General features: G+C 41.2%; 1 protein-coding gene across 4 annotated transcripts; it reads right to left on the bottom strand.

Moving 5' to 3' along the window:
* Window positions 1-11,160: 11,160 nt before the first annotated feature.
* On the bottom strand, window positions 11,161-26,483 carry LOC134224663 (transcription factor Sp4-like). 4 transcript variants are annotated; one of them, XM_062704148.1, is made up of 9 exons: window positions 26,034-26,483; window positions 20,137-20,437; window positions 19,649-20,014; window positions 19,012-19,567; window positions 18,375-18,761; window positions 16,909-18,192; window positions 13,746-13,954; window positions 13,125-13,550; window positions 11,161-13,017 (listed from the first exon to the last, which is right to left on the bottom strand). In XM_062704148.1, the coding sequence occupies exons 2-9, from the start codon at window positions 20,227-20,229 to the stop codon at window positions 12,904-12,906; spliced, it is 3,435 nt and encodes a 1,144-aa protein (XP_062560132.1). In that variant the 5' UTR covers window positions 20,230-20,437; window positions 26,034-26,483; the 3' UTR covers window positions 11,161-12,903. The 4 variants fall into 4 exon arrangements, with proteins under 4 accessions (XP_062560132.1, XP_062560131.1, XP_062560133.1 ...); XM_062704147.1 differs by lacking the exon at window positions 26,034-26,483 and adding an exon at window positions 25,734-25,876; XM_062704149.1 differs by lacking the exon at window positions 20,137-20,437.
* Between the last annotated feature and the right edge of the window lie 666 nt (window positions 26,484-27,149).

The following is a 27,149-nucleotide window of genomic DNA, read 5'->3' as shown; positions in this document are numbered from 1 at the left end:
TTATCAAATGCTGCTTTAAGATCAGTATACACGGCATCGACTTGGAGCTTGAAGCAGAACTTCGTTACTAAGGACATCCCAAGGTAATCGACCACCGAGACCGAGGCCTAGACATGTGTCCTTAGCAAGTGACACCTAACACAATACCACATGTCCTATGCAACTAACACAATACCACATCCCGTGACAATCGTGGAGATGCATAGGTGCTCTCGGTCTCTAGTAGCAACGAAAGTCGAACTAACAATCCTTCCTTTCCTATCCAGCTTTTTACGCTAGCCATAAATCTGGGAAGGTGTGATTCAAACTGACAGATGCTGTGAAGTACTTTTATCAGAGCATCATAGTCACCTTTGAATAAAAGTATGTTTAGCAATTTGTCAAAATGTTCGATAGCTTATTTCAACTCACGGTATTTCAGGTTAATAATATGTACATTAATTATTCTTTTCAGATTTACTGCAGCCGAATTGCACATATGTAGGTATTGGAACCGAGGAATAACCCTCCTTAATTCGGCGTACAAAATTATGTCCCGTATTCTGTTCAACAGATTGAGACCGCTTGAAGAGTCCTTCGTCGGCGAATATCAAGCAGGTTTTCGTGAGGGCCGATCAACGACGGATCAAATGTTTACCCTGAGACAAATCCTTGATAAATTCCGGGAGTACAACTTGCAGACACATCATCTGTTTATTGATTTCAAGGCGGCGTACGATTCAGTGAAACGGAATGAATTATGGCAAATTATGCTTGAACATGGTTTTCCGGCGAAACTGATACGGCTGATTCGTATAACGTTGGAAGGATCGAAATCAAGTGTAAGGGTTGCGGATGAAATATCGACGTCATTTGTTACCTTAGATGGATTGAAGCAGGGTGATGCACTCTCGAATCTACTGTTCAATATAGCGCTCGAGGGAGCGATTAGGAGAGCTGGTGTGCAAAGAAGCGGTACCATTATCACAAAATCGCATATGCTCCTGGGATTTGCGGACGATATCGATATTATCGGAATTGATCGCCGTGCCGTGGAAGAGGCTTTTGTGCCTTTTAAGAGGGAGACAGCGAGGATTGGACTCACGATCAATACCAGCAAAACGAAGTACATGGTCGCTGGCAATCAACGTGGGTTCATTAGTGGTGGTGGTAGCGAAATAGTGCTGGATGGTGAAAAATTTGAAGTGGTAGAAGAATTTGTGTATCTTGGAACATTAGTGACGTGCGATAATGATGTTACCCGCGAGGTGAAAAGGCGTATTGCAGCTGCAAATAGGGCTTATTACGGACTTCGTAACCAGCTTAAGTCCCGTAGTCTGCAAACGAAAACAAAACTCGCGCTGTATACTACTCTGATTCTTCTGGTGGCTTTATACGGCCATGAGACATGGACGTTGAAGGAAACTGATCGGAGAGCTCTCGGAGTGTTTGAGCGTAAGGTGCTGCGGACAATACTCGGCGGTAAACAGGAGAACGGCATCTGGCGGCGTCGCATGAATCACGAATTGTACCAGGTGTATAAAGGGCTGGATATTATTAAGCTTATACAACACGGCAGACTACGGTGGGCTGGTCACGTTGTTCGTATGCCGGAAGAACGTCAAGCGAAGATAATATTTAGTAGAGAACCCGGAAGAGGCCGCAGGCTTCGTGGAAGGCCGCGTACACGATGGCTTTTTGCAGTTGAAGAGGACCTGAGGGCGCTCAATGTTCAGGGCGACTGGAAGCGATTGGCCCAGGATCGAGTCCAGTGGAGAAGGATACTCCATTCGGCGTAGGTTCATCGAAGAGCTGTAGCCCATCAAGTATCAAGTAAGTAAGGTATTGGAAAAGCGTACAAACACACTACCTATATGTTACAGCATATTACAGCTATTCGGATCAGTTCCCCGGATTCATAAGAAATGCTCTTTATTCTGGCAACCCACCATTGTTTTTCGAATAAGTCCCTAGAACTGACATATGCAGCTGGAAAATTAAATCGCTTACAAAAATCGGTTATCGAAAATCGACGTTCTCCGCGTTCCACTGCACGGACGCTATATGTGCTGAACAGCATCAGATACCACATTCACGTAAAATTGTAGACCACCTCACTCTGGAGATTTAGATTACCAACCATTGTTGCGATTACTGTCTAAATTATCTCAAGATCTCATCAATAGAATATACCTTGTTTTAATAAATTCCAGAACGAAGTAAAAGGGCTAAACGTGCCTACAGTTGAGAAATAAGTTTGCTCTTTAAATTTGGGTAGTATTCGGCATCGTCTAAAGGCAAATGGCATTCACAGAAAAGCACCATTCGAAAGCATCGTACTCGTACCCTTCGACCATCCTTGAAATCCGCGTCCCTAGTGACGTCGAACGACGAGCAATCGCCAAAATAACGACTCGTGCGCTACTCGACTTAGTAATATGTATTACAATTAATTGCATATTATTCGACAACTCGGCCGTACGAAAACCATTTTTTGTTAAATACCGTGGGGCATCAAAATCCGTACACTTAAGCACCTTAGTATATGAAAAAGTCATTAGAAAATAGGAATCGAATGTAAATAAAACGTTTGTCATTGACACAGGCGCATGAAGGCTTTTACTTTTGAAGTGTTTCACATTTTCTCATTAAAAACGACGAAAAACATGATAAACTAATGAATTAAATCAACTACTCCTGACTCGAAATCCGTCCACCGTGGACGGATTTCGAATCAAAGGATCAAAATCCGTACAGCTATTTCATAACTAAATATTTAAATTGAAACAGTCTGATTGACTAAACTACCACTGTAAATAGTTCGATACGCACCTTGAGAAGCGATCCCTTCGATTTGTATTCCGCTTATCTTATGTAATGATTTGCAATTAGCAATTAAATCACAGTTACTTTTGGTGCAATTATGCTCTACCCGAAAACAAAATGGCGGCACAAACTCAACATTTGGTGGGTGGAGACTTGTTTTTGATTTTTGTTGTTTTAATTTCAAAGCCTTCTTTCCAATTCTATGCCCTAAAAGCTTACTGTCAAGTATCTTAACAGGATAAAATTAATTATTCCTACATTGATTACCTTTAAGCTTCTTTAATTTATTGATATCTCATGAGGTGGACGGATTTCGATGCTGTACGGATTTCGGTCCCGCACGGTATCTTGGCTGTGCATATGCACAGCACATGTTTCGAAATGGACAAGTTAATATGAAATTTGCGAAAAAGAATCCACGTGTCTTGGAGCCTCATCCGCCCAACCCGTTGTTGGGGGCATAGAATGCGATCCTCTCGTATAATAAACAATGTTCACTCGCTTGACTGTGGATATACAACAGTAAAGTACTTGTGGAGATTGGACAAATCAAGCATCCGAAAGATATTCAATTTGCAAAAAAAAAGAGAGCTAACCGCGGTGGAGGTTGGTACTCGGATTCTGATGGCTTTTCCGCAAACGTGACCTTTAAGTGGTCTTGTTGTGTAGGGGTTATCACGCCTATCTAGAGAGTAGCAGGTTGAGGGTTCGAGTCCCTCCAAGACACGTGGATTCTTTTTCGCAAATTTCATATCAATTTGTCCATTTCGAAACATATGCAAAATGGTTTTCGAACGGCCGAGTTGCCGATTAATATGCAATTAATTGTAATAAACATGTTGACGTTTCCATGCCTAAACAATATTTTTCAAAAAAACAAAGCAAACTTTGATGAAATTATAAAAATTATAGTGGACACAGCAAACGTCAGAAGGGGTGATTCAAAATTTATAGCATGACCTGCGTAAAAACCTGGATATGACCGTATGCACTTGGCCGGCGCCGTTATTGACTTTAAATACGTGAGCTTCTGAAACGTGTACATTGATAATGGATAGCATATCCCATGCTCCATTCCCATGGTTCTCTTTGCAATTTCACAAGCTCCAGTCAATCACGAAGTAGCAACTACGAATGCTACGGTCATAATGCTCATGCTCCTCTTATTCCGCCCTTCATCTTCTCTAGCCCTTCCTCTTCTTCCGTCCTGCCTCGTCTTTTAACTCTCTTTACAATGGCATTCGTATTGATAACGACGACTTATTGCTCCTCGCTACGGAAACTTAACTTCCTTCGCCCTTCAACGGCCTACGTAGCGTCGGCGGCTAACCTTCTTCCTCCTCACTAACTTCCTTTCTTCGGTAGCCTAAGCTATGGCACCGAATAGCTCTGCTCGTTGTGGCTTACCGGTAGTAACGCCTGTGTGACTTGGGAAATTCCTCGCTTCTCGCTGCGTCCAATAAGATGGCCGATCGGCTGTGGGCAGGACAATACCAAATCAGGCCGACCATTGCGGTCTTATAGGGTGGTGGAGGCTAATCACGCTCTGCCCTACTGCAGTCGCTAAAGTACTAGGAAAAACTGAACATAAAGACGAACAGTTAATGCGAAAGTATAAGATTGCTAATGTCGCTTCATTTTGCGTGACTAACATCTAGTTCGCCGCGAGCCAAAGTACTGGTTACATAAGTGTCAAACCTACGTAGGCGATAAAACAAAACATTCCCTACTATATGACGCCTAATAAAAGGCCATGTTTTGCTTATAATACCTCTACCACTATACCAGGCTTGAACGGATCTAAGACACTATACGTATAAGTTCATCGATGGGAGCCATGCGGTGTAGAAATGTGAATAAATTATCTGCCATTCACTTGTCATAAGACGAGTTTGTACGAGTTAAGTCGAGTCAAGTACGAGACACTGAAGACGGCCTTACTGTTGAGGTCGAAATACATATCTGTCAAGATACAATTAAGTGGTGGAATTCAATGGGATTGTACAAACTCGTCAAATAATGTCAAATGTACAAATAATTATTCATACGAAAAGTGAATGAAGATTTGCTTATCCTTGCCACCTAAAACATTTGGTACAAAAGTAAGCTAATGAAGAACAAGACAACAGCCAAATAAACAGTAAATCGTAAATCGTGATTTTTTTTGTTAACATGGTTGTGTGGCCTAATTCCACCGCACGAGCTATCCGTTGGTTTGATCGCTTGTGTGCTGTCTTATCTCGCCTCACTCCGTTCGTTGCCCAACCAGGAAAGCGGCAATGTTGGCAACCGAACCCTTATACGGATGATATTTGCATAATCTGCTATTAATGCACGCTGGAAGCGGATTGGCCAATTTCTAATGTATCTTGCCCTCACATTCCCCTTCTTCTCTCACAAAAAAGGGAGAAAAAAACCATTGACTTGGGATTTTCATAAACAACTAAGTATTTACATCGCATTTTTTTAAATTATATCCAAGTCTTATTTTACAATTCAGTATCCAATATCCGTACTCAATTCCCATATTCAAAATCATCCTAATTCAAATTGAATTCAAATTTTTCCATTCTACATTTAAAACGATTTTCCAATCCGATACTCAAATCCAATGTATGAACCTGAAATGCAAAGCTATTCTATGAACAAAGTTTTAATTCAGTTTTAAACCAACAATGGAACGTTTTCATAATGGAATACCAAAACCAAACATTCATATAAAGTATTTAAGTTTTTTCTTCAAACCAATAGAAATCGATCCGGCAGACCATATCCAATACAATATCATGGCCTTCCAACGGGATAGCCAAAACAATATCGGTGGCTCTCCAAACATACTCTGTATTGGCCCATCAAGCTTAACCCAATCAGTCCGGCACTCTTACACAACACCTTCGAAATTCAAATTTGAATCGTTACGTTCTGCTGGTCCACCGCATTAACGATTCTTTGACGCGAACAATCCGCCCATGTTCTACACAACCTTCAACATCAAAAGCTGCAATCAACCGTGGATTACCCAATTTCTAATGTATCTCACCCTCACAATGGTTTTGGCATATGATTACCATTTATTACGATTTTTGAGAAACAATTTAGCAAAAAACAAGTAAAAAATTAATATAGTCGCAGTTTTTTCCAGATTGCAAACGAAATGTAATAAAGTTGCCTTTTGTTTGTTCGGTAGCTCTTCTGTGTTGGTTTGAAAGTCTTCTGTGTTGGTAGCAAGTCCTGGGAATCGTTTTCTTTTCTGCTCACATGTATAATAAAATCTTGCAGAGTTTAATAGCTCGCTCCACGTGATCATTCACCACGTTAAGATACAATTTACAATTTTGCAGTTGGGACAGTCAAGAGATGATTATCGTGGGTTTCTGGAAGATAAGAAAGATGATTGTTCTTATGGCCATGTTCCTCCAAGAGTAATTCATTTCCGTGACCCTGGACCTGTGCATAATGGACATTGGATGGGCAATGCCATTTACAGCTTGAAGAAGTATCTTTGTAGAGACTACAGCTTAAAAATGCTTCTGATTTGCTAAACTTGTAAAGTTTCATAGTTTATGTTGAAGCATGGTTTTCTTCACCATTCGGCCTATCTACTCCACGCAGTGTCTTAAAACCTATTGCTGATATTAGTGAATTTGAGTCTCACTACTCGGGGCTGTTGAAGCCGCACTTTTGAACTCTTAAATTTTCGTAGTAGGAGTTTATGTTGAAGCATGGTTTTCTTCACCATTCGGCCTATCTACTCTACGCAGTGTCTTAAAACCTATTGCTGATAACGTGCAGTAATTCCAAACAATCAAAAATGTTTCGAATGTTCCTTAATTGCCCCTAATGTAGGATATACGCTTAAATGAAATTCCGCATTTCTCTTGTATGTATGTAATGTATGTAGTCAGCCACCATCCTGGCTAGAGTCTTGCTCTGCATGCGGTTCCACTTGATAGTAAGGTCAAATTTCAATATCATTTTGAATTCAACAAATTGCTGTATGAAGGGCCAAAAATGGGGATGGTGGACCTGTAAGCAGAGACACTTACACGAAACCCACGGGAAAATGAGAATCTCCTTCCAGCAGAATGATCCAACAAATATAATAATGAAATTTGCAATACTTATCAAGCTTTCCACGGGATGGTTTGTTTGAAGAAGGGCGCGTCAACTGGTTAACAACTGTTGGAAATAAAAGTAATAGACGCGAACGACTAATACTTTCCTTCCTTGACTCCGATTGGCTACCACTTCATTGTCCAATTGTAACTTCATTGATGCCCTGATGCACCCTCCCAACCCCATTTCAGATATTTACAGTCAAATCAGTAATAATATAAGGGAAATTTAAGCATGTTTAGAAAATATATGAAATAGTGCTATGGTACATTATCCTGGATGGCCACTGTGCTCCAATACTTAACTCTGAAACATCAATTAAATCGTAAATTTTTGTTATAAATAAATACTTCCTGCAAGCACAACGTAATATGATGGTGTTTTAGTTAAAGAATACTGCTATAACTGGACGTTGGGCTTGACATTGGACCTGTATTGGAAACATTATCCCTGACGGCCTAAGCAGTCATCAATCCACTGAAAAAAGATTATAGATATATATCATATAGCATATGTATCATAACTAAAATTAATATATGTATGATAAGAAGCTGGTCTTTGGTACGATCCTTCTTAGTTTAATAATAATTTGTTGAAAATAAATTTATAAATATCATTAATTTATTTAATATCACGTATTTAATAAATTTGTTGAATGAATGTAAAGAATAAATGAATATGGTGTTTTAAATGAATACAATCATACTGAGCATACTTAAATAAATAATGTATAAAGTCATTACAGAACAATTGTAATGGTTATTCGACCTTTTTCACAGCAATTTACTGTAAAAGTTCATACATCAAATTTTAACTGGAAATAATGTAATTAACATTTCATTGTACCTATGTAGAAAAATTATAAATAAATAAGCAACACAACAAAAAAAACGTTATATCCAATGTACAAAATGAAGGTCCATTGTAATGTTAAAGATGATAACCAACAAAAATGATAATATAATAAAAAATGCGAATATAACGAATATAAAGTATGTTGAAAATAACTTTGACCAATGTCATGTTGAAAAACATGAGAACAGGCTTCCATTATTGCTTAGTTTAATATCATTTTTTAACGCACGAAGGAAAAGCATTTGTGTGGCTCGCTTTTCCGGAAAGTCCGATTAGTAGGAAGAATTTATTTTTCAAATTACTAGTTCATTTCACATTACAAGTAAGCTGCATTGCTTTGGAAATTACTTACTTTATTCACACGAAATATGATGAACATAATTGGAAGGACTGTGATGAATAGGTCATGAATATCATGTATACAGCTTACATAATGCAAGCAGTTATTATATATATACTTTATATAATAGAATGGATATGTATATAATAATAAGTATAGAGACCAAGTGTTACATGATGTGAATAATTAAAAATAGGTAACGGAGGCACTGTCGAATCGCCGTGCTCAAACATTGTACAGGACCTCAAATAATTATAATATAACTGAAAATAAATTTAATTTGTTTTAAAAAGGCGATGATCCAGGAAAATGTGTTTGTATGTCATGATGTGATATTTTGAATTTGTCCTGGTATAAAGTCATGAAACAACGACTCGAATCGATTGTAATAAATATCATAAATATATTGAAAATAAGATTTACAAAAATGTTATGAGTATAATGAATACAATCTCTCCAATCTACTTACGAGCAAAGTCCAAGAATTTCCGATCCAACTGCAATGTAGTTTGATTGTCATCCCGGCCCAGGATATTTAAATTAATGATAGCATATGTACAGATTTATGAAATACAGGTTTATGAAATATAATTAACATAAAAAATAGGATGAGTGTAATAAGTATAAAGAATAAGTAAAAACAGCATCAAATATTTATGAAAATTACGCTAAAAATGTGTAAATTAGTGTGCGCGATATAGTGAATAAATATAACAGTGTACTCTTGCTCATATGATATTTATACTTTGATCTATATAATTTTATATGACGTAATTTGACGTTAAATTTCGCACATCTAATTTTCACTGAAAAAAATATTAATGACTTCTCATGTTGAAACGCTCCTTATCGCGAAAAACGATATTTTTTTAACATTTAGTACACTTGACAAACAATACATTATATTATTTCGTTAGTTATTTATCAATAATATTAGGTACAACTTGATCTCATTGGTTCATTTGATTTGTATACTAACACAGATAATCAAAATCATACAGAAGAGTCAATGCATCCACCACACCCGTACTTTAACGAGAATATCATCATCATAAGAATCCATCAATGGTTACACTAGAAACGATTACTAGGAATTATAACCATTATATTCGATAAAGTAATTAACTATATGAAATAATTGTACCTAGCACGACAGTATGGCAAGAAATATACTCGTGTTTTTTATCTTTGCTGCCTTGAGACACGACAAGACAGTAATCGTCAATTAAAACTTTTTCGCGAATAAACAAAAAAGAAGCTGTGAATGTAAAAACTTACCGACATAATCCTACATCCTCTATTTGTATAAAATTTGAAGATCGTTACCTGCATGCCAAGAGTATACTCAAATGCAACAGCTGATTTATGGTAGGAAATATTCCAATGTATTATGCAAGGCTCATCGTTTTCCCGGAAGTTCGCCATAGCCGTCGAACATTGATTGCAAACAATTGTATTCGATTTCCGTTCAAATTCTTTTCTTTTTTCTTCGCTTTGTTCACTACTTAAAGCTCAGCTGATATGACGGGAAAAACTTCGCGATCTTCACTTTTTTCAACGTAACTGGCAACTTCTAGAGTAGGTAATTTTAAATATATTGATACAATATTTTTGGTAACCTATTTTTGACGGACAAAAATATAAATCACGTCTTTCTTCATGTGTAGCTTACTACGATTGTAAATGAAATTCCGTATTTCTCTTATACATAAAATATTGCAGTCATATAACCGTTTATCAGGCAATTGCTACAAACGGTGTACCGGTCAAAATCCACTGAAGTCGATATTTACTCCGACGATTGTACTGCGTAAGTCAAAACCGCGTAAAAACGACTTTATCAAAAATCGCTGTTTCGTATGCTCCGATTTTTTTTTCAAAACCACGTGAACAAAATCGGTTTAAAAAACTGCACTAATCCAAAACCCGTTTGAAAAGCACGAATACTCCATAAACCGCGTGCGTGAAAAGCGAGCAAACTTGCGTTGCGTTAAATGGCTCAGTTATTCGACACTGGGGGATCTTTCTCTATGCAAGAGACACTTGTTTTTTTGTTTATGTATTATTATGTACATAACAACGCAAAAATTGAATAAAATTTATCATTTCTAAACAGAAAATCAGTCAAGAGAACAAAGAAATAATTAATTATAAAGTGCTCTTTTCGGTATGATATATCAAATTTGTTCGCTGCTATTGCTCCTCCACGCAGATGGACAACCAGAAGATGCGACATAACTTACTTTCGGGACCAATGTTGTGTCGTGCACAGAGCCGAAAGTGTATGCGTTGTCACACTTTTGTCGCAGATGTGTGCTCTAACAAGACATACAACAAAAGCAAATTGTCGCGGTTGGAAGAAGTTGTCATCTGGTCGTGGGGATCCAGTCGTGCGACGGAAAACTGGAAGTTGACAATTTTTTTTTTCTGACCATGTTTTTATGTATCTTGTCAGGTGTCACTGACAATCGCGACAATTCCCAGGCCTGAGTGAGATTGTGTTAGTGAGCCACAAGGCAGCTATTGGCGCTTTGATGTTGCATGAAGAAGAAGAAGCAGAAAGATGATAATCGAAAAAATCTCCACGAGAAACCATACGGAGAAGTTTTTAAAACTCTTTTCAAAAATTCTAAAAGCATTTTAATTAAAAACGGTAAGCAGTACGGGGTTGGACTTTTCTTCGACTGCATAATAAACACAATATTTCTATTCGAAATTTTATTTTCTAATATTACACTTAAAACATAGTATAAGAAAAGTCCAACCCCGTACTGCTTACCGTTTTTAATTAAATTGCTTTTAGAATTTTTGAGAAGAGTTTTAAAAACTTCTTCGTATGGTTTCCCGCGGAGATTTTTTCGATTATCATCTTTCTGCTTCTTCTTCTTCATGCAACATCAAAGCGCCAATTGAATGACACGTCGAGAAGCCTTAATCTGATATATCAGAAAATACTTAAATTGAGTACAATATTGAAATGTAGTAACGATACTCTATTAGAATTCTTCCACCGGCAGTCATCAATATCAATAATTATCAACATCTTGAAAAATATCAATATCTTTTTATTTCAACCTATCCACGTTGTAGACGATTACACAAGTGATATAGTACAGGTATTGTTTTAGTAATCAACGAAAATTATTTTAGAATTTAGTCCAACCTAGAAAGTAATAAGGTACGATCACCCTGCTTCCTAAACGAATTTAGAGTCCAAATCATTTGTTTCCAAAAAGATCGTATGAAAACAATTAAACCAACAATTAATCATTATACTAAATAAGATAAATAAGTCTCTTCAATTGAAAAATTGTCCTAACTTTAATGTGTAACCCGAAAATGAAAAAATCAACGGTCACATCCGTTTCCTTCATTTCTAGGTTAGAATCCATGGAGTGGCTAATAATACGAACATCGAGAACAGTGTTTTAGCATATAGAGTTGCAGTTAAGTTCGGATCGAATTTTGTTTAATTTACTTTATACAGGACAGCTTTAAAATCCTAACGTACAGCCTAAAAGCATCGAGGAAGAAGCTTCTCATGTTGACAGCGAATGCTAAATAAAATAACTCCAGATTTATCGTCGGTAATCTTTCTTCTTGAAAAACGCCTTCACAACTAGGTATATGAAGAGTCTGTTGCTTATAAAATTGAAAACCTTTCCATGTGTGTGTGTATGTATTCGAGTGCTTGATCTCATTTTCCTACTGAAATCTGGCTGATATCCGGTTAAAATTTATATCGATATTTGCCGTTAGCCACGTTAAAATGGTTCCTTTTTTGCGGTAATGCATCTGCCTGCATCATTTGATGGAGCCTCTGAATTATGGCAATCCGAGTAATAAACTGTTAGATTTGCGATTTTTTATTCATTTTCGTTAATTTGGATACAATACATTGTCAATTTAAGGAATTGTTTAAAACATACCGATAAGATTTGTTTTACCCGAAGTTAGAATCCAAATCCAAAGAGATCGCTTGGCATTACGGTCCCATTTGAACAGAAGAGGTTTTAAGGATTATAAAGTGCAGAGAAATATTGTCACTTCGTTTCCCTTTGCTCTGCTGTCCAAAACATGTTGAGTACAAAACTGTCAAATCGTATGGATTTTGCAATGACATTTTACTACAAACCAGCAAAAGATGTTTCTGAATGAACACTAAACAGCAAGGCGGCAGTGTCTCATTCTGGGATGTAATGCCAATAAGAAGAAGAAGGGTTATGGATGGTATAACCGGCAGGGTCCCATTCCCGGCACATGTTCATAAACAGGAGATAGAAAAAATATTTTTCGAAAAGTCCTTCGTAATCATGTGTGCTCGCTCGAAAATGTACGATGCAGCTAGTTGAAATTGAACTCAAAGATAGAATTGCGATTTTAGAGGAATGTGCCGAAGCGCAATAGCCTGCCGGGAACACCTGTCGATATCCTAGCTATTTCTAAGGATTTAACTTACCCCACCACAGTGAGCAATAACCGGATTGACTTCTTGATTATGTTTTATTTTTAACATTTATAACCGAATAACAAATGCCAGTCCCCTGGCATACGATCTCCTATACACGTACACAAGCAATGACCCATTTTGACAATGTATTGTTAAAGTTTTTCGATAATCTTGATACAGTCCGGAAACATTAGCAATCGACATAATCTCACACCAGATGTTCCCAAACCGCATTGTTCCCAAATGTACATGCCTAAAAATTGCCCTGAAACTGCCCAAACGGTAATCTACAGCTGTCGAAAGATGCAAACTGATGGATGGACAGCGTTTCGAACTGTTAGTTGGACTCGATCGATTGGTCCTGATCGTCGTTACCGAGGGTGATCATCATCTTCTCGTCCGAGCTGTCGTTACTATCAGAAGACGCCGAGTGAACCGAACTGGCCAGCTCCTAAAAGAAACAACGAGTTGGAAATCAGTCTAATTGTTATAACAATGATCAATTGATCTACTGAAAAATTCAGCAAACTTCTATAAAATCTAATCCTAGATAACAACCTGCGCATTGTTGAGCTGTTTGATGCTGTAGAGTGGCGGAGGGGCTGGTGCGCCCTGCTGCGGATGCTGTAGACCTAACAAAGGTCCACTACCCGACGCGATCCATATAATACCAGTCCCGGCACCGTTCGTCACCGCTACAGGCTGCATTGTTCCGCCAGCGTGGCCACCAGCAACCATGAGACCAACCGGAGTTGCCGGTGTCTGTCCAGGCATTGTCACTGCTACCGATACGCCGCTACCAGCTTCAGGGACACCCGGCTCCAACTTCGGTTTGAGGAGATGTGTAATAACTTCCGGTTCGGGCGGAAGAGGGTCGTCATCGTCTTCGTCCTCGTCATCAATGTCCTTCAGATCATCGTCGGCCATGTCCAGATCGTCTTCGCCATCGTCGCTTAGACCACTCGATTTCATCGAATCGCCCAACTGCGAGGTCGTTTCATTAACACATACGCATAGACACGTGCAAAAATGAAGAAAAAGACAACTAAACTATCTACGTTCTACCAGGTCTTCAGTGTGCACGTGGATTTCCATCACGCACAGAAGAGCTGCCGACTTTTGTTCTTAATAGTGGACAGAGCAATATCACGCACATGCTGCGGCCGAAAACCAACTCACCTCCATCAAGTAGCGCGAGTGTTCCTTCTTCAGTTTGTTGTGCGTCCGGATGTGCTTGGAGAGATGGTCGCTTCGCATGAACTTCTTGTTGCACTCCGGACACTGGAAGCGTTTCTCGCCGGTGTGCGTCCTTCGATGTCGCTGCAGTTCATCAGATCGGGTGAATCGTTTTCCGCAGTACATCCAGGAACATACGAAGGGTCGTTCGCCTAAAGGTTTACAGAAGAAAATCCGTGTTAAAAATAATATTCCGTACACTATACCCTGTTGACTACTAAAGAATTTCACCATGGTCTCAGAGAGATCCACAACTATTTCAATTCATGCAACAACAATCCGCAATAATTTACTACTATTGGTTTTTAATGCGCGGTAAAATTTTATTTTAATGGTAAATTTAATTTTAATGGTAAAATCAAACGTTTTCAGCTGAAAATCGCCGGTGAACATTCTTAACAAGCTTTGCGTTTTAAGGGGTGGCATTGCATTCAGGACTGTGGCAGCAAGGACTATGTTCAAGGTCTTGTCGACCTCTTCCCAGGTCACTGTGAGTTTCGTGGATTACCTACGATGTGATGGAGTTTGATGGTGGGCTCTATAGAAAGCTGCATGTATCCGCAAGTAGGCTCCACCAAAACGAACGTGTGCCACTAAAAGCGTACTAGCCCAAGTCCTGGTGTTGAGTTGATCGGCAACGACCTAGACGACGAATAAAGGATCACTATTGGAAGCTTGGGACATGGAACTGCAAGTAGCTATAGCTGTAGATTTCCCAGGTTGCGACAGGATAATCTACGACGAATTACATCGACGTTACAGAAAATGTGGAATAGCGGGCATCGAGCGGCCACTTTCTACCAAAGCTGCGGCTCTACCAACGAGTTGGGAACTGGCTTCATAATGCTGAGCAAAATGCCTTGGGTGGCAGCCAATTAACGCAACAGAAATGCTGCGAATACAACGCACCCACACATCATCTATTCATCAACTTCAAAACAGCATATGATAATATAATAATATCGAGTGATGTGCATAGTCCGAGTTTCAGGGGTATTCTCGAGTCCCTTCAAAACGCGCAGAGGGTTACGGCTAGGTGATGGTCTTTCGTATCTGCTATTCAACATCGCTTTGGAAGGGATAATACGAAGGGCAGGGATTAACACGAGTTGTACGACTCTCAATAAGTCCGTCCAGCTATTTGGTATTTGGTTTCGCTGACGACATTGATATTATGGCATGTAACTTTGAGAAGATGGAGGAATCCTACATCAGATTGAATAGGGAACCTAAGCGGATCGGACAATTCAACACGTCGAAGACGAAGTACATGATAGGAAGAAGTTCAAGAGAGGACAATGAGAAACACCCACCGTGAGTTTGCATCGGTGGTGACGAAATTGAGGTGGTAGAAGAATTTGTATACTTGGGCTCACTGGTTAAAATGATACCAACTGAGAAATTCTGAGACGCATCATGGCTGGAAATCGTACGTACTTTGGACTCCGAAAAACGCTCCGATCGAATAGAATTCGCCGCCGTACCAAACTGACTATCTACAAAACGCTCATTACACCGGTAGTCCTCTACGGATATATGACCTGGACGATGCTAGTGGAGGACCAACGCGCACTTGGAGTTTTCGAGTTACTTGGAGTAGGCGAATGAACCACGAGTTGCATAAACTGCTGAGAGAACCATCAATCGTTTACACCGCGAAAATCGGACGATTGCGGTGGGCTGGGCACGTAGCTAGAATTTCGAACAATAACCCGGTGAAAATGATTCTCGATAACGATCCGACAAGCACATGAAAGCGAGGCGCGCAGCGGGAAAGGAGGAACGAACAGGCGGAAGAAGACTTGTGGACCCTCCGTAGACTGCGTGATCGGCGACGTGCAGCCATGGACCGACCCGAATGGAGAAGATTCTTATGTACTGCACAGGCCACTTCGGCCTTAGTCTGAAAAAATGTGCAAGTGAAGATCAAAGGCCTTTTTTAACTTCAGCATCATCAACGTGCACTGCCTACACGAACGGCAACCCGACAACGAGAAAGAAGCGTTTTATGCACATGTGGAGCATTTGGACATCACAAAAGTCCGCACTTACTGCACTGCGAATATTGAATCCAACCACTACCTCGTTGCAGTATGCCTGCACTCAAAACTCTCGCCGGTGTACAACACGCTTCGAAGTCGAACGGCTTAACATTGGCCAACCACTACCTCGTTGCAGTATGCCTGCACTCAAAACTCTCGCCGGTGTACAACACGCTTCGAAGTCGAACGGCTTAACATTAGGCGGCTACAAGACGGTAGACAAGTCCACGACTACGCGCAGCAGCTGGAAGTGGTATCTTCAAACGTAAGAGCAGTTACAAACACTGCTTCCCTTAGAAGATGGCTAGAGAGATAATCAATCCTCCATTGGAGCCACCGCAACCGCTGCACTTTGCACGATGCCACCGAATCAGAGAAACGACTGATGTGATGGCGAATGTGAGCAGTTAGTGAAAGAGAAATATCCAGCATTGACGAGATTCAGTGATGTACTCAATAATAATTTTAAAAAACGCTTTAATAAAGATTTAAAAAAATGGACGAGGTTGCTGCAGGAGGGTGAACGAAACGCGAAGCCCAAACGAAGATGGTGCAGAACATACAAAACTATTTTTTTTTAAGGAAAAAAGGATTGTAGCAACAATCGCGAAATTACAATGCTGAACGACAACTACAAGATACTCTCCCAAAGACGGGATTCATGGCCAACGCTCTACCATGGACCAGGTGTTCAGGTAATGCACGAACACTGATTTCCGGCTAAACTGATACGATTTGTTAAGGTGACGATGCATTGGGGATGTACGAATACGAAATTCGAATTTCAGGGGCTTGCTCGAAACTAAACGCGCAGAGGGTTACAGCAAGGTGATGGTCTTTCGTTCCTGCTATTCAACATCGCTTTGAAGGGAGTAATACGAAGGACAGGGATTGATACGAGTGTACTAGTTTCACGAAGTCCGTTCAGCTGGAAATCGTACATACTGCACTCTGTAAGAAGCTTCGATTGAGTTGAGTTCACCGCCGTACCAAACTGACTATTTGTGGACCCTCCATAGACTGCATATTTGGTGACTGCATATTTTCCATAACATATTACTCACCTGTATGCCAACGAAGATGGGCCCTCAGATGAGATGTCTTTCCGTACACCTTATTGCATCCGCTCACGTGACAGATGTGCTGCTTCTTCCGGTCCGATGGTCCTTCGCCTTTCGTTTCACAGTTTGGGCAGGTGCACGCCACTCTTCGCACCCTGGGTTTCTGCGCTTGTTCACCGTTATTATTCCCCGCCCCGTCATTCCCACCGCTTCCCCCTACACTGATGTTGACGTTCACCGATGTTTGCGTCGTGGGACTCAGGATCTCACCTTTGATCTGGTGACTGCCGGTGATGTTGGTGTTGATCATTGTAGGTTGCGAAAGTGAAGTTACAACCGTGCCGCCAACACTGGTTCCACTGGAACCAGTGTTGCCCGCAGTATTGTTACTTCCACCGGATGCCCCGACTGCCGTAGTCGCTGTTGCCACCGCAGTTGCCGCTGTCGAGACCGCCACCGGTTGTGGTTGAATCGGAATCACTTCCTGCTTGATGAACCACTTACCGGGGTCGCTTGGATCCGGCTTTATACTTGATAATTGATGCGCCGCTGCCTGCTGGAGGGATATAGTTTGCCCTGCTTGATTGACCGGGTTCAACTGAGGCTGCGACGCCGCTGTTTGCGGTTGAACCGGTTGCATGAAATTTGTCGGGATCACCTGAACATTTCCTATTCCCGGAATGTTTTGTACCGGGATAGCTTGGAGCCCTGGGATGTTGGGCATCTGGATGATATTGGCCGCATTCTGCCGCAGTTGCGGTAGTGTGCCGGAAGGTATCACAGTGATTTGCTGCCCGACTTGCGGACCAGCAATGGTTATCGGTTGAGGCTGCGGTTGAGCTTGTGTTTGTCCCGGTTGGCCATTGTCCTGACTAGCTGCCACGCCTGGTTGCACAGCTCCCGCTGGAAGAGTTGACATCAGCGGATTGCCGGCACTGATGGCAGTAGGCGCTGCGGCTTGCGCCAGACTTGTGGGTTGTTGAAGAATTATATTCTGCGGCGCAGGTGCGGGTTGTAGACCAGCCAGCGAGTTCAGTGACGTTAACTGAACTTGCTGGATCTGCCCGCTGGGCGTGATTATGTTAGCCACCTGTGGAATTTGCGGTATCACTTGCATCTGCGGCTGGACTAGAGCCGAACCGATCGCTTGAATTGGCACGTGGACGGTCTGGTAAACGGTTTGACCGTTACCGGTTGATATTGGTACCTGTACCGGTATGGTTTGCTGCATCGGAAACTGGACAACTTGCGGAATCGCTCCAGCTGGTCGTACTTGTACGTTTTGACCTGCAGGTAGATCGAATGAGATGTTAGCGATACATTAGAAGAATCAGTTGACCCAACACCGGTTGAAATAATAACAATATAACTGCATGCAAAATGATTCGAATAACTCAACGAAAATCCAATAAAATAGGAACATAAGCGTACTGTACAGAAGACAAATATGATGATAGTTCAACAGTTACCTCCTTCCAGCTTAATGGTAGTTATATTGTTAGGCAAAATGTTTTGTGCGGTTACAGCTGAAGTCGGTACTTGGATGTTGGTACCAGGAATTGTAATTGTAGTTGGTTGGACTTGTTGTATTTGCTGCGCGGCAGGTTGCTGTGTCTGCACCTGTATTTGAGTTTGCGCATGTTGAGTCTGCTGCTGAGGTTGCGATTGCGCTTGATGTTGCTGGCTTTGGTTCTGACTCTGCTGTTGACTAGCTGATGCAGCTACAACCGCTGCTTGTTGTTGTTGTTGTTGTTGTTGTTGCTGCTGCTGTTGCTGTGCTAGAACATTTGCCGTATTTGTGGTACCCAAAGGGATTGTTATATTAGTTCCCGGGATAGTAAGCGTAGCCTGACCAGCTGCATGAAAATACAGAAAATTCGAGCAATATGGATTGATGAGGTTACGTGCGTGCGGAAGTACAAATTTCGATTGTTCATTATGTATGACAATATGCTGTGGCAGAAGATCATGCTCTGAACAAAATAATGTCTATTGCTATATATGGTGTACAATGAAGCGTTACAAAGTGCGATTGATAATACAAACGAACGAAACAACACTAATCATGAACCCCACCTCTGAAAATATCAAGCAAATAACTCTTACCGTTTGGAAGTTGGACCGCCTGAGCCATATTCTGTAAGAAATTCGGCACAACACCGTTCGGAGCTCGAATCAGTTGGCCGGACGGAGTGATGAAGGCTTGTTGGCCGTTAATTTGCACCGCTTGTGCCCCAGCAAGTGGATTGCCTTGAATACCGCCGGGTACAAACAGCGTTTCCTGCCCATCAACGTTGATCGTCTGCACTGGCTGGATCATCTGGAACAAGCCGTTCGGATTTTGTATGATTTGTCCACCCTGAATAAATTGCTGAGGCATTCCCTGAAGGTTCAAAATCTGCGGCTGTTGAACCTGGGGCGGTGACGTGACAAAAGTTTTCACTGGTGTACCAACCGGAGTGGTAGTCGCCGACGACACTTGCACCGGAGTCCCATCCGCAGTCGTGATCGTGTTCAGCTGATGTTGTGGAAGGAAGTTCTGCAATTGCTGCAGAGTAATCACCTGTGGCTGTTGCTGAGGAATCTGAGTAAGGTGCTGGATCTGCTGAAGCTGTGGCTGTTGTTGAGCCTGCTGTTGTTGTTGCTGCTGCTGCGATTGAGCCTGTTGAGGAATAACGAAGGATTATTGATAAATGTGCGATAGGAAAGAGCAGAACAATTGCTATGGATCATACAAACTCACCGCTTGAGGTGTGGATTGTTGCTGCTGCTGCTGTTGCTGGGCTTGCTGTTGTTGGGCTTGTTGCTGCTGCTGCTGAGCTTGTTGCTGCTGTTGCTGAGCTTGCTGCTGTTGCTGGGCTTGCTGTTGTTGGGCTTGTTGCTGCTGCTGCTGAGCTTGTTGCTGCTGTTGCTGGGCTTGCTGCTGTTGCTGTAATTGCTGTTGTTGCGCCTGATGCTGTTGATGTTGTTGCAGCTGTTGCTGCTGCAACTGTTGCTGTTGTATTTGCTGCTGCATTTGCTGTTGCTGAATTTGCTGCTGCTGGATAGCTTGCTGCTGCGCAGTTTGAGGCTGCGAAGCAGCCATAATGGCTGCGTTGAGTTCATTGCCCTTTAAAATAAATCATTATTTAAACCCATAAATGGCATTCTAGTTTCAACAATATAAATAAACAATAATAACGCAAATAAAACTCAAGAAAACCAAATTTCGACTTATATTTTAAAACGGACCTGCAATCCTTGGGCTTGGAGTTGCGCCACAACCGAGGCACTGACGACTCGTATCTCTTGCCCGGGCGCTAGATTGCCCTGCGACGAGTCCATTAGACGCGTACGAGAATACTACACTTTTACGTCCATAAACTATTCACCTTTTTCTTTCGAATTATCATATTGCTACTGTACTAGACTGGCAATTACTAGGGTAACAGATTCGTTGTTTCAAGCAGTCTTTTTATGTTCTTGGGTTGATTTTCCTTACTGTCGCTTTATTTGCATTGGGAACAGTGTGATCCACTAACAGAACGGCTCACTATAATGAAGTGGAAAACAAGTATTTCGTGTATTAGCGTTTTAGTAATGCTGAACCTTGACAGTAGTTTAAATCTAAAATAGTTCCGAGAATTTTGGAAGGACAATATCGATTTTGAACTCGATATTTTTAAACGGCGTAAGCAATAGAGTGAAGACACAATCCGAAGGTTAAGCACGTATTGAAAATAATCAATTGGAAAGTGACATAATGTTTTTATTAGGCTGATATCATCTACACCCAACCAGCGAATGGCCCTAGATCAGACAGAGAATTGAGCTCGCAATCTTCAGATTTTTTTTTCTTTATTTCCTTTTGCTTGGATTGCTTGAGAATCAGAATGCCTTCCCGGAATTACCCTCACCTAAGGTATGGGGGCCCTAGCAGCAACCGACCGAATGCCGCTGGGCCATCTGGCGGTTACACGCCGCACCAGGCTGGGGGGACGCGTGGGGAAACGTTTCCGGCATCGGCTCTTTGTTCAAACAAGGAAGTCAACAGACTGAACCACACCTTCCGAATGCTTTATCGCAAGTCATTGGCCAACTAACATTTCTAGTCACGAAGATGTAAAAGATGATCATGCGGATGATGAAAAGTCCTCAATTGGAATGCCCGCTTCGTCGTGAATAACCGGAACACATCGACTTCCTGCAAACCCACGAAATCGACGTTGCTAGCCTAACGGAAACATACCTCAAACCAGACAAGAACATCAGTTTTCCCCAGCATTCCATCGTCCGTCTTGACCGGATGAGTGCCCAAACTGGCGGTGGCGTGGCCAGCGCTCTCAAGAAAGGTCTCCAATACAAGCTGCTCCTCGATTTCCAGTTGTCCCATCGAAGCTGTTGGCGTCGAACTACTATCACCCGACAAACCCATAACCATCATCGCTGCGTACTGTCCAGCCAGTGCAGGCTACCTGCTAACTCGACGAAAGGGTGAGATCGTCATTGCAGGTGACTTTAACGCCCGGCACTCTGCTTGTTGAAGACCTCCAATCAGAATCAACAACATCCTGATCAGAACGCCTCTTTAATTTTGGGGCGATGTTCGGAATCCGAAAGAATCGGAAGAAGCCTGAATATGCTCGATTGGTTTCCAATCGATATCCTTCTTATAAAGGAAAGCGAAAAAATTCGATAGCGTGGTGGCATCTCTTGCTATTAGTTTAGAGAGGGATAATGTACCGAACTGTCTTCCGACCATCTCCCGACGGTTTTCGAACTAGACCAAGCCATCCATCAGTGCTCACAATACCAACGGCACAACTACCACCGCGTAAACTCGCCCCAGCCGCGGCCGGAATCCAGAAGACCCTCCGATGACGTCTACGGAAGAAATTCTGGTCCTGCACAGCCTTACCCACGACATCACCGATGCAGAGCAACGGTTCATTCCAACTTCTATAATCACATGTAAGTTTTCAAATCTAGACGTACAAACGAAAAGAATTATTTCTCTTAGAAATGCGGCCTTGAGACAGTTTCAAAGAAAACAAAATCCTACTAGTAAGGTGCTTTACCAAAAGTTGAACAAAATCATTGGAATTCATGAGCATGAGCATGAGCAGGATAACCGTACAATTCGTAGTTGCTACTCCGTGATTGATTAGAACTTGCGAAATTGCACAGGGAACCAATTGAATGGAGCTTGGGTTTAGCTATCATTCTCAATGTGCAAATTTCGGAAATTCAATGCATTTTACTAAGTCAATTACGGCGCCGGCCACGTCCTTACGGTCATCAAGGGAAGGAAGGATTATTAGTTCAACTTTCGTTGCTACTAGAGACCGAGTATACCTCTGCATCTCCACGATAGTCTTAGGATAGGATATTGTGTTAGTATGAAGGGATATATTATCTGGATTCACTTTGGTAAGTGATGCGATCTATGGGATAGGAATATATGAATGAGAATTAGAAGTACTAGAGTAATGAGAAAGTATTAAAGTGAATTCTAATGGGATTCATTTTTACAATTAGAATTTGAATGCTATTGGATTCTAATACCACGCACACGTCTACCACACCATCGCTACTCTGCACATCAACCTCACACATTCTTACTTGTATGAGGCCTGCACGAGCATAGCGACCGTATATAGCATTCGTATGCGGGTACAAATGAATACCAATCTATTTTTACATTTTATTTACTGCTACTAAGTAACAGGCAGCTTTTTATAACAATTCTATATTTAGAATCATACTTGCTAGCAATGAGAATTTGATTTGCAAAGAGATTGAGTTATATGATTAACGAAATTATCTAATAGGAAATTGGAAAGGGCCAGGGATCAAACCCTTAATCTCCTGCTTATGAGGCAGAAGCAGTGACACAAGGCCACCAAGCACCTTTCCAAAAGTTGAACAAAATCATTGGAATTCATGTGCAAAAAGTTAAGAACAGGCATTTTCAAAAAGATCTCAAAACTCTACCTAACTATTCTAAGTCCGTCTGGCGCCTAACAAAAGTTATTATTATTATTGTCTTTATTCAAGGGGTTTTCAGTCCTTGGCTGGCTCACCTCTGATAGCGTAACAAAAGTTCTTAAGAACAAGCCTAAGCCAATCCCACCTTTGAAAGATGACAGTGTTATCCATTTAACCCCTACAAAGAAGGCAAATTCTATCTCCTATCACTCCTGGCTTCTCATAATTTGTATCGTGATATTGTGACGTCTACGGAGGACGTAGTGTTTGAAAGCATCTTCCACCATTGAAATACTCCAAGTGAACTACCTGATGCGCAGAAAATCACGGTCGACGAACTCTCTGGTGCGATCAAAAAGTGCCCGAAACATGAAAGCTCCGAGTTATGACGGGATCTTCAACATCGTTCTCAAGAACCTTCCCAGTCAACGCAAAGTCGTATATGATGCCACAAAAGATGTTAAAATGGAGGTCATATACGTACAAGTTATATGGGGAAGTACGTCTATCGCCTCCACTTTAGCATCTTATATGGAATCATATAAGTCCAAAAGCTTTCACGCTTCTTGTCAACGTGTTCAACCGCTGTCTTGCTAATAGACACTTTCCAGCCGCTTGGAAGCGATCCAAAATTGTCGCCAAACTGGTGAACAGTTTGGATTACGTCGAGGCTACTCGACGGTTTATCAGCTACAGCGAGTAACATACAGCATTAAACAAGCGAAAGCGGTTTCAAATCCGACAATCATGGCCCTACTCAAAAAGGCTTTCGACAATGTGTGGTACGACGGTCTCGTACACAATCTCATAAGTACCATTTCCCAATGTACCTGGTTGAAATGGTCTCCAACTAATTCATGAAAAAAATGTTACTTAGGCGGAGATGCCTTTCTCGTACATCATAAAATGTATTGAAAAAAAATCACATAATGTCGAAAAAGCTCTTTAGGAGAACAGATCGCCTTTTGTCTATCATTTCACCATTTCCCCATCATCATTCTTGAAAAAAAATCGTTTTTAATTTTTTTTCCCATGGGGGACCTTTGGGAAAAAAAACAATGATTTTCCAATAATTCTGAAATGCAAACATTAAGACCGCATTCCCCCTCGAATGCAACTTGTTGCGAGTAAATCGGGTAAGTTCGAAAAAGTGTACAAACACACATACAGACATCACCTCGGCTCGTCGAGCTGAGTCGATCGATGCATAACACTATGGGTCTCCGGGCCTTCTATCAAAGGTTAATTTTTGGAGTAATCCTATAGCCTCTCGGTACAACTTTGTTGTACGAGAAAGGCAAAAACCACAGGCGGTCAATGATTTTTCATGAAAATGATTGTTGTTTAATGTATTATTTACGAAAATAAAAGTACGACTAAGATTTTTTGTTTTTGGGTGACAAAATCGGAACGTGGTAAAATCGGGTAGAGAACGTGATAAAATTTGAGGTACATAAATTCGGGGAGTGATAAAATCGGGTCAACACTTTATATGGAAATAGAGGAAAAACACCAAATCTGATCACAGAAAAACCAACATTATTGTTTTAGTGTCTTTTAGGATAAGATTAATTTTGTTCAGCCGAAAAAACCACGAAAACTGATAAACGTGATTTTTGTTCGCGAACAATGTTCTGCCGCTTATTCGCGAATGACGCAAGCGCCATAAAAATATACGCAGGGGATTCACGAGGCCTTTGGTAGGCGGAAGAATATTAATTTTGTACACATGATACAAGTTTCACCATCACTGTATAAAAGTATTGTTTGTGTCTTGTCTTCGATCATCTTCATTAAAAGGGACTTCCGCAGATGAAATAGAGTAAAAAGGGAAAACAAACATGATTGTAGGAATCTATGAACAACATAATAAAATACGAAAAAGGCAAAACATTTATCTTAACATATCCACCCACACTATAGCGCTTTGTTTACATTCATAACGTTACTAAACATACGCGCCCCAGTCACGCACATCAATGAAATCAATCGTGACTTCGCAGAGCTCTAAGCACGTGACACTTGACTAACAACAATCGCAACCCGCACCGCAATCTCGCGAGACGAGAGTTTTCCCGGTCCCACCCCAAAATTATGCTGCACTCGGTCGTCCGTTACCGCTCTCGGTTGGGTCCGCTGCACCCCCAGCGAAACAGAGCGAGAGGGAAGGAGTATCACATTTCAACCCATCGCGCGTTACGGTGGGATGTGGAATGCGGGGTATTGAACCGAGGAAAACATGCGTGCGTGCCGACCGATGAGAACCACGCGGTTGACCGGCCGGTGGTTACGAACAAGAATCAAAACAAACCGAAAATAGCCGAAGTGCCGGCGCCGTTTGTGTGCGTGTGGGCTGTCTCGTGCGAAAAAGACAGCACTAGGAAGGTAAAGGACGGAAGCTCTCTCTCAGTTCAACTACCGAGAGCGAGAGAGAATGTAATTATGCACCACCCTGTGGCAAAATCGATTACATTTCGTAAACAAAGAGGCGGGGATTAGTATTGCAATTCGATTTTGGCACTGTATGAACGAAGCAATAACGAAGTCATGTTAGGGTCGAGATACCAATGACTTATAATCCACTTTATTAAAGTTTTTCTACGACTTGCTACAGATTTATATTAAAACAGGGGTTAAGATTTTATGAAAATTACAAGCTAAAAATTCCGAAAGTCAATTCCCATCTCAAGGGAACGAAGAACGTCTCGACGTAAAACACTGAATTTTCTTCCACGACGACAGATCCAATATGGCGTCCGCCCTAGACGAATAAGCACTTCGATTCAATTTCGATTTCATATCACTTCCTGGACAATCCCGGAACGCATTCTTGGCCTAAACACTATCGACATTATAATCACCATTTGGAGGCCGACTCCGGGGCCGTTTCAAGCACAAAACGGGCGTATTTTGCGCCCAATTTTGCAATCGTCGCGCGGTTCGTTCACTTTCAAATTAGAGCGAGACACTGACAATTGACGTCGGCTGGCATTGGCAGGACGTGTGAGAGAACCACCCCGAAAGCCCCCGCCCAGGGGAGGGTAAATACGAAACACCCACCAGAACGATTTTCACTCGCAATAATGTGCCACCACTGTTCTTTACTCTGAGATTCACAAACGTCAAACATTTAGCGAGCAAACTATCAGAACAATACATACCTTCGGTGGAACCGGATCACTGGCCGGTTCCTTCGCTTTAGATGCTTCCATTATTTCCTTCAGTCACTTCACTTTGGAACCAGTTCCATTGAACAGCATCTCACCAAAATAATGTTATTTCCTCACGTTTGCACTGAGTTCATACAGTTCCCCGATCGACGTGTATATTCCTTGTCTTATACACAACCATAGAACAAACGTATCACTTGTATGTATGTGTTCCAGACTTTCTTTTTGTCGAAAATTTCCTTGAAATTAATAATTAAAATCTCAATTTCAATTTTAAAAACCCACTGTTCTGCACGTTTAATCTAAACTAATCTACGTTTTTTATCACTGGACGCTACTTTCGACTGCTGCATCTAACAAGCAGAGGCTTTTTTCGAGCTGCGAAACACTCCGACTTTTCGATGATGCCTCCTGGTCATAGAGGTGTGTGGCTTCTGACGCTAAAGCAATGAGCCAAAAATGGGAGAGCACGCATAGCCGCTCCGCCTCATGTACGCACACCACAATGTGCAGTTATGAAATAGAGTTTACTTCATTGATATTTTGAACGCGAATGGTTATGAATATATTCGGGCATGACATTCAATATTTTTTCTCAGTACGAGACAGTCAACTGATGTAGGTTTTGCGATTTTTGTGCGATTTTAAGTTAGTTTTCGATTGAACATTTTTAAAGTATTATCTACATTCATATTTAGTATTGCGTATTTTCATAATACAAATTTATATATGCCCTTAAGGACATATACTCAAACAGATTTTTTTTGCATATCTATTCATAGCCATTCGTAAAATAATGTTACCAGCCAGCTGTATTGATATTGTAACTGAGCATAAACTGAAGAGAAAGAGAACAAAAATCTCTTCCGTACTCATTGAGAAGGTAAATTTCGTTCCGTTTGATGGTCTCTTCGACCAAGAAAAACAGTCTAGGTAGCATAATTTAGAGGCAGGGAATGCTGGCACTGCTATAACAACCAGCCTTCTCGGAATTGGATCATGTTTGATGATGCTTCAACTTTGCGTGGCTTGTTCATTGTTTGGGGTATACTTTAAATTGAGTTTTTGAGAAATCAACTTATGTTCATCTTGAATTATATGACAAAC

This window comes from Armigeres subalbatus, chromosome 3, assembly GCF_024139115.2.
Source record: "Armigeres subalbatus isolate Guangzhou_Male chromosome 3, GZ_Asu_2, whole genome shotgun sequence".
NCBI lineage: Eukaryota > Metazoa > Arthropoda > Insecta > Diptera > Culicidae > Armigeres > Armigeres subalbatus.
This window is presented reverse-complemented; position numbering and strand designations above follow the sequence as displayed.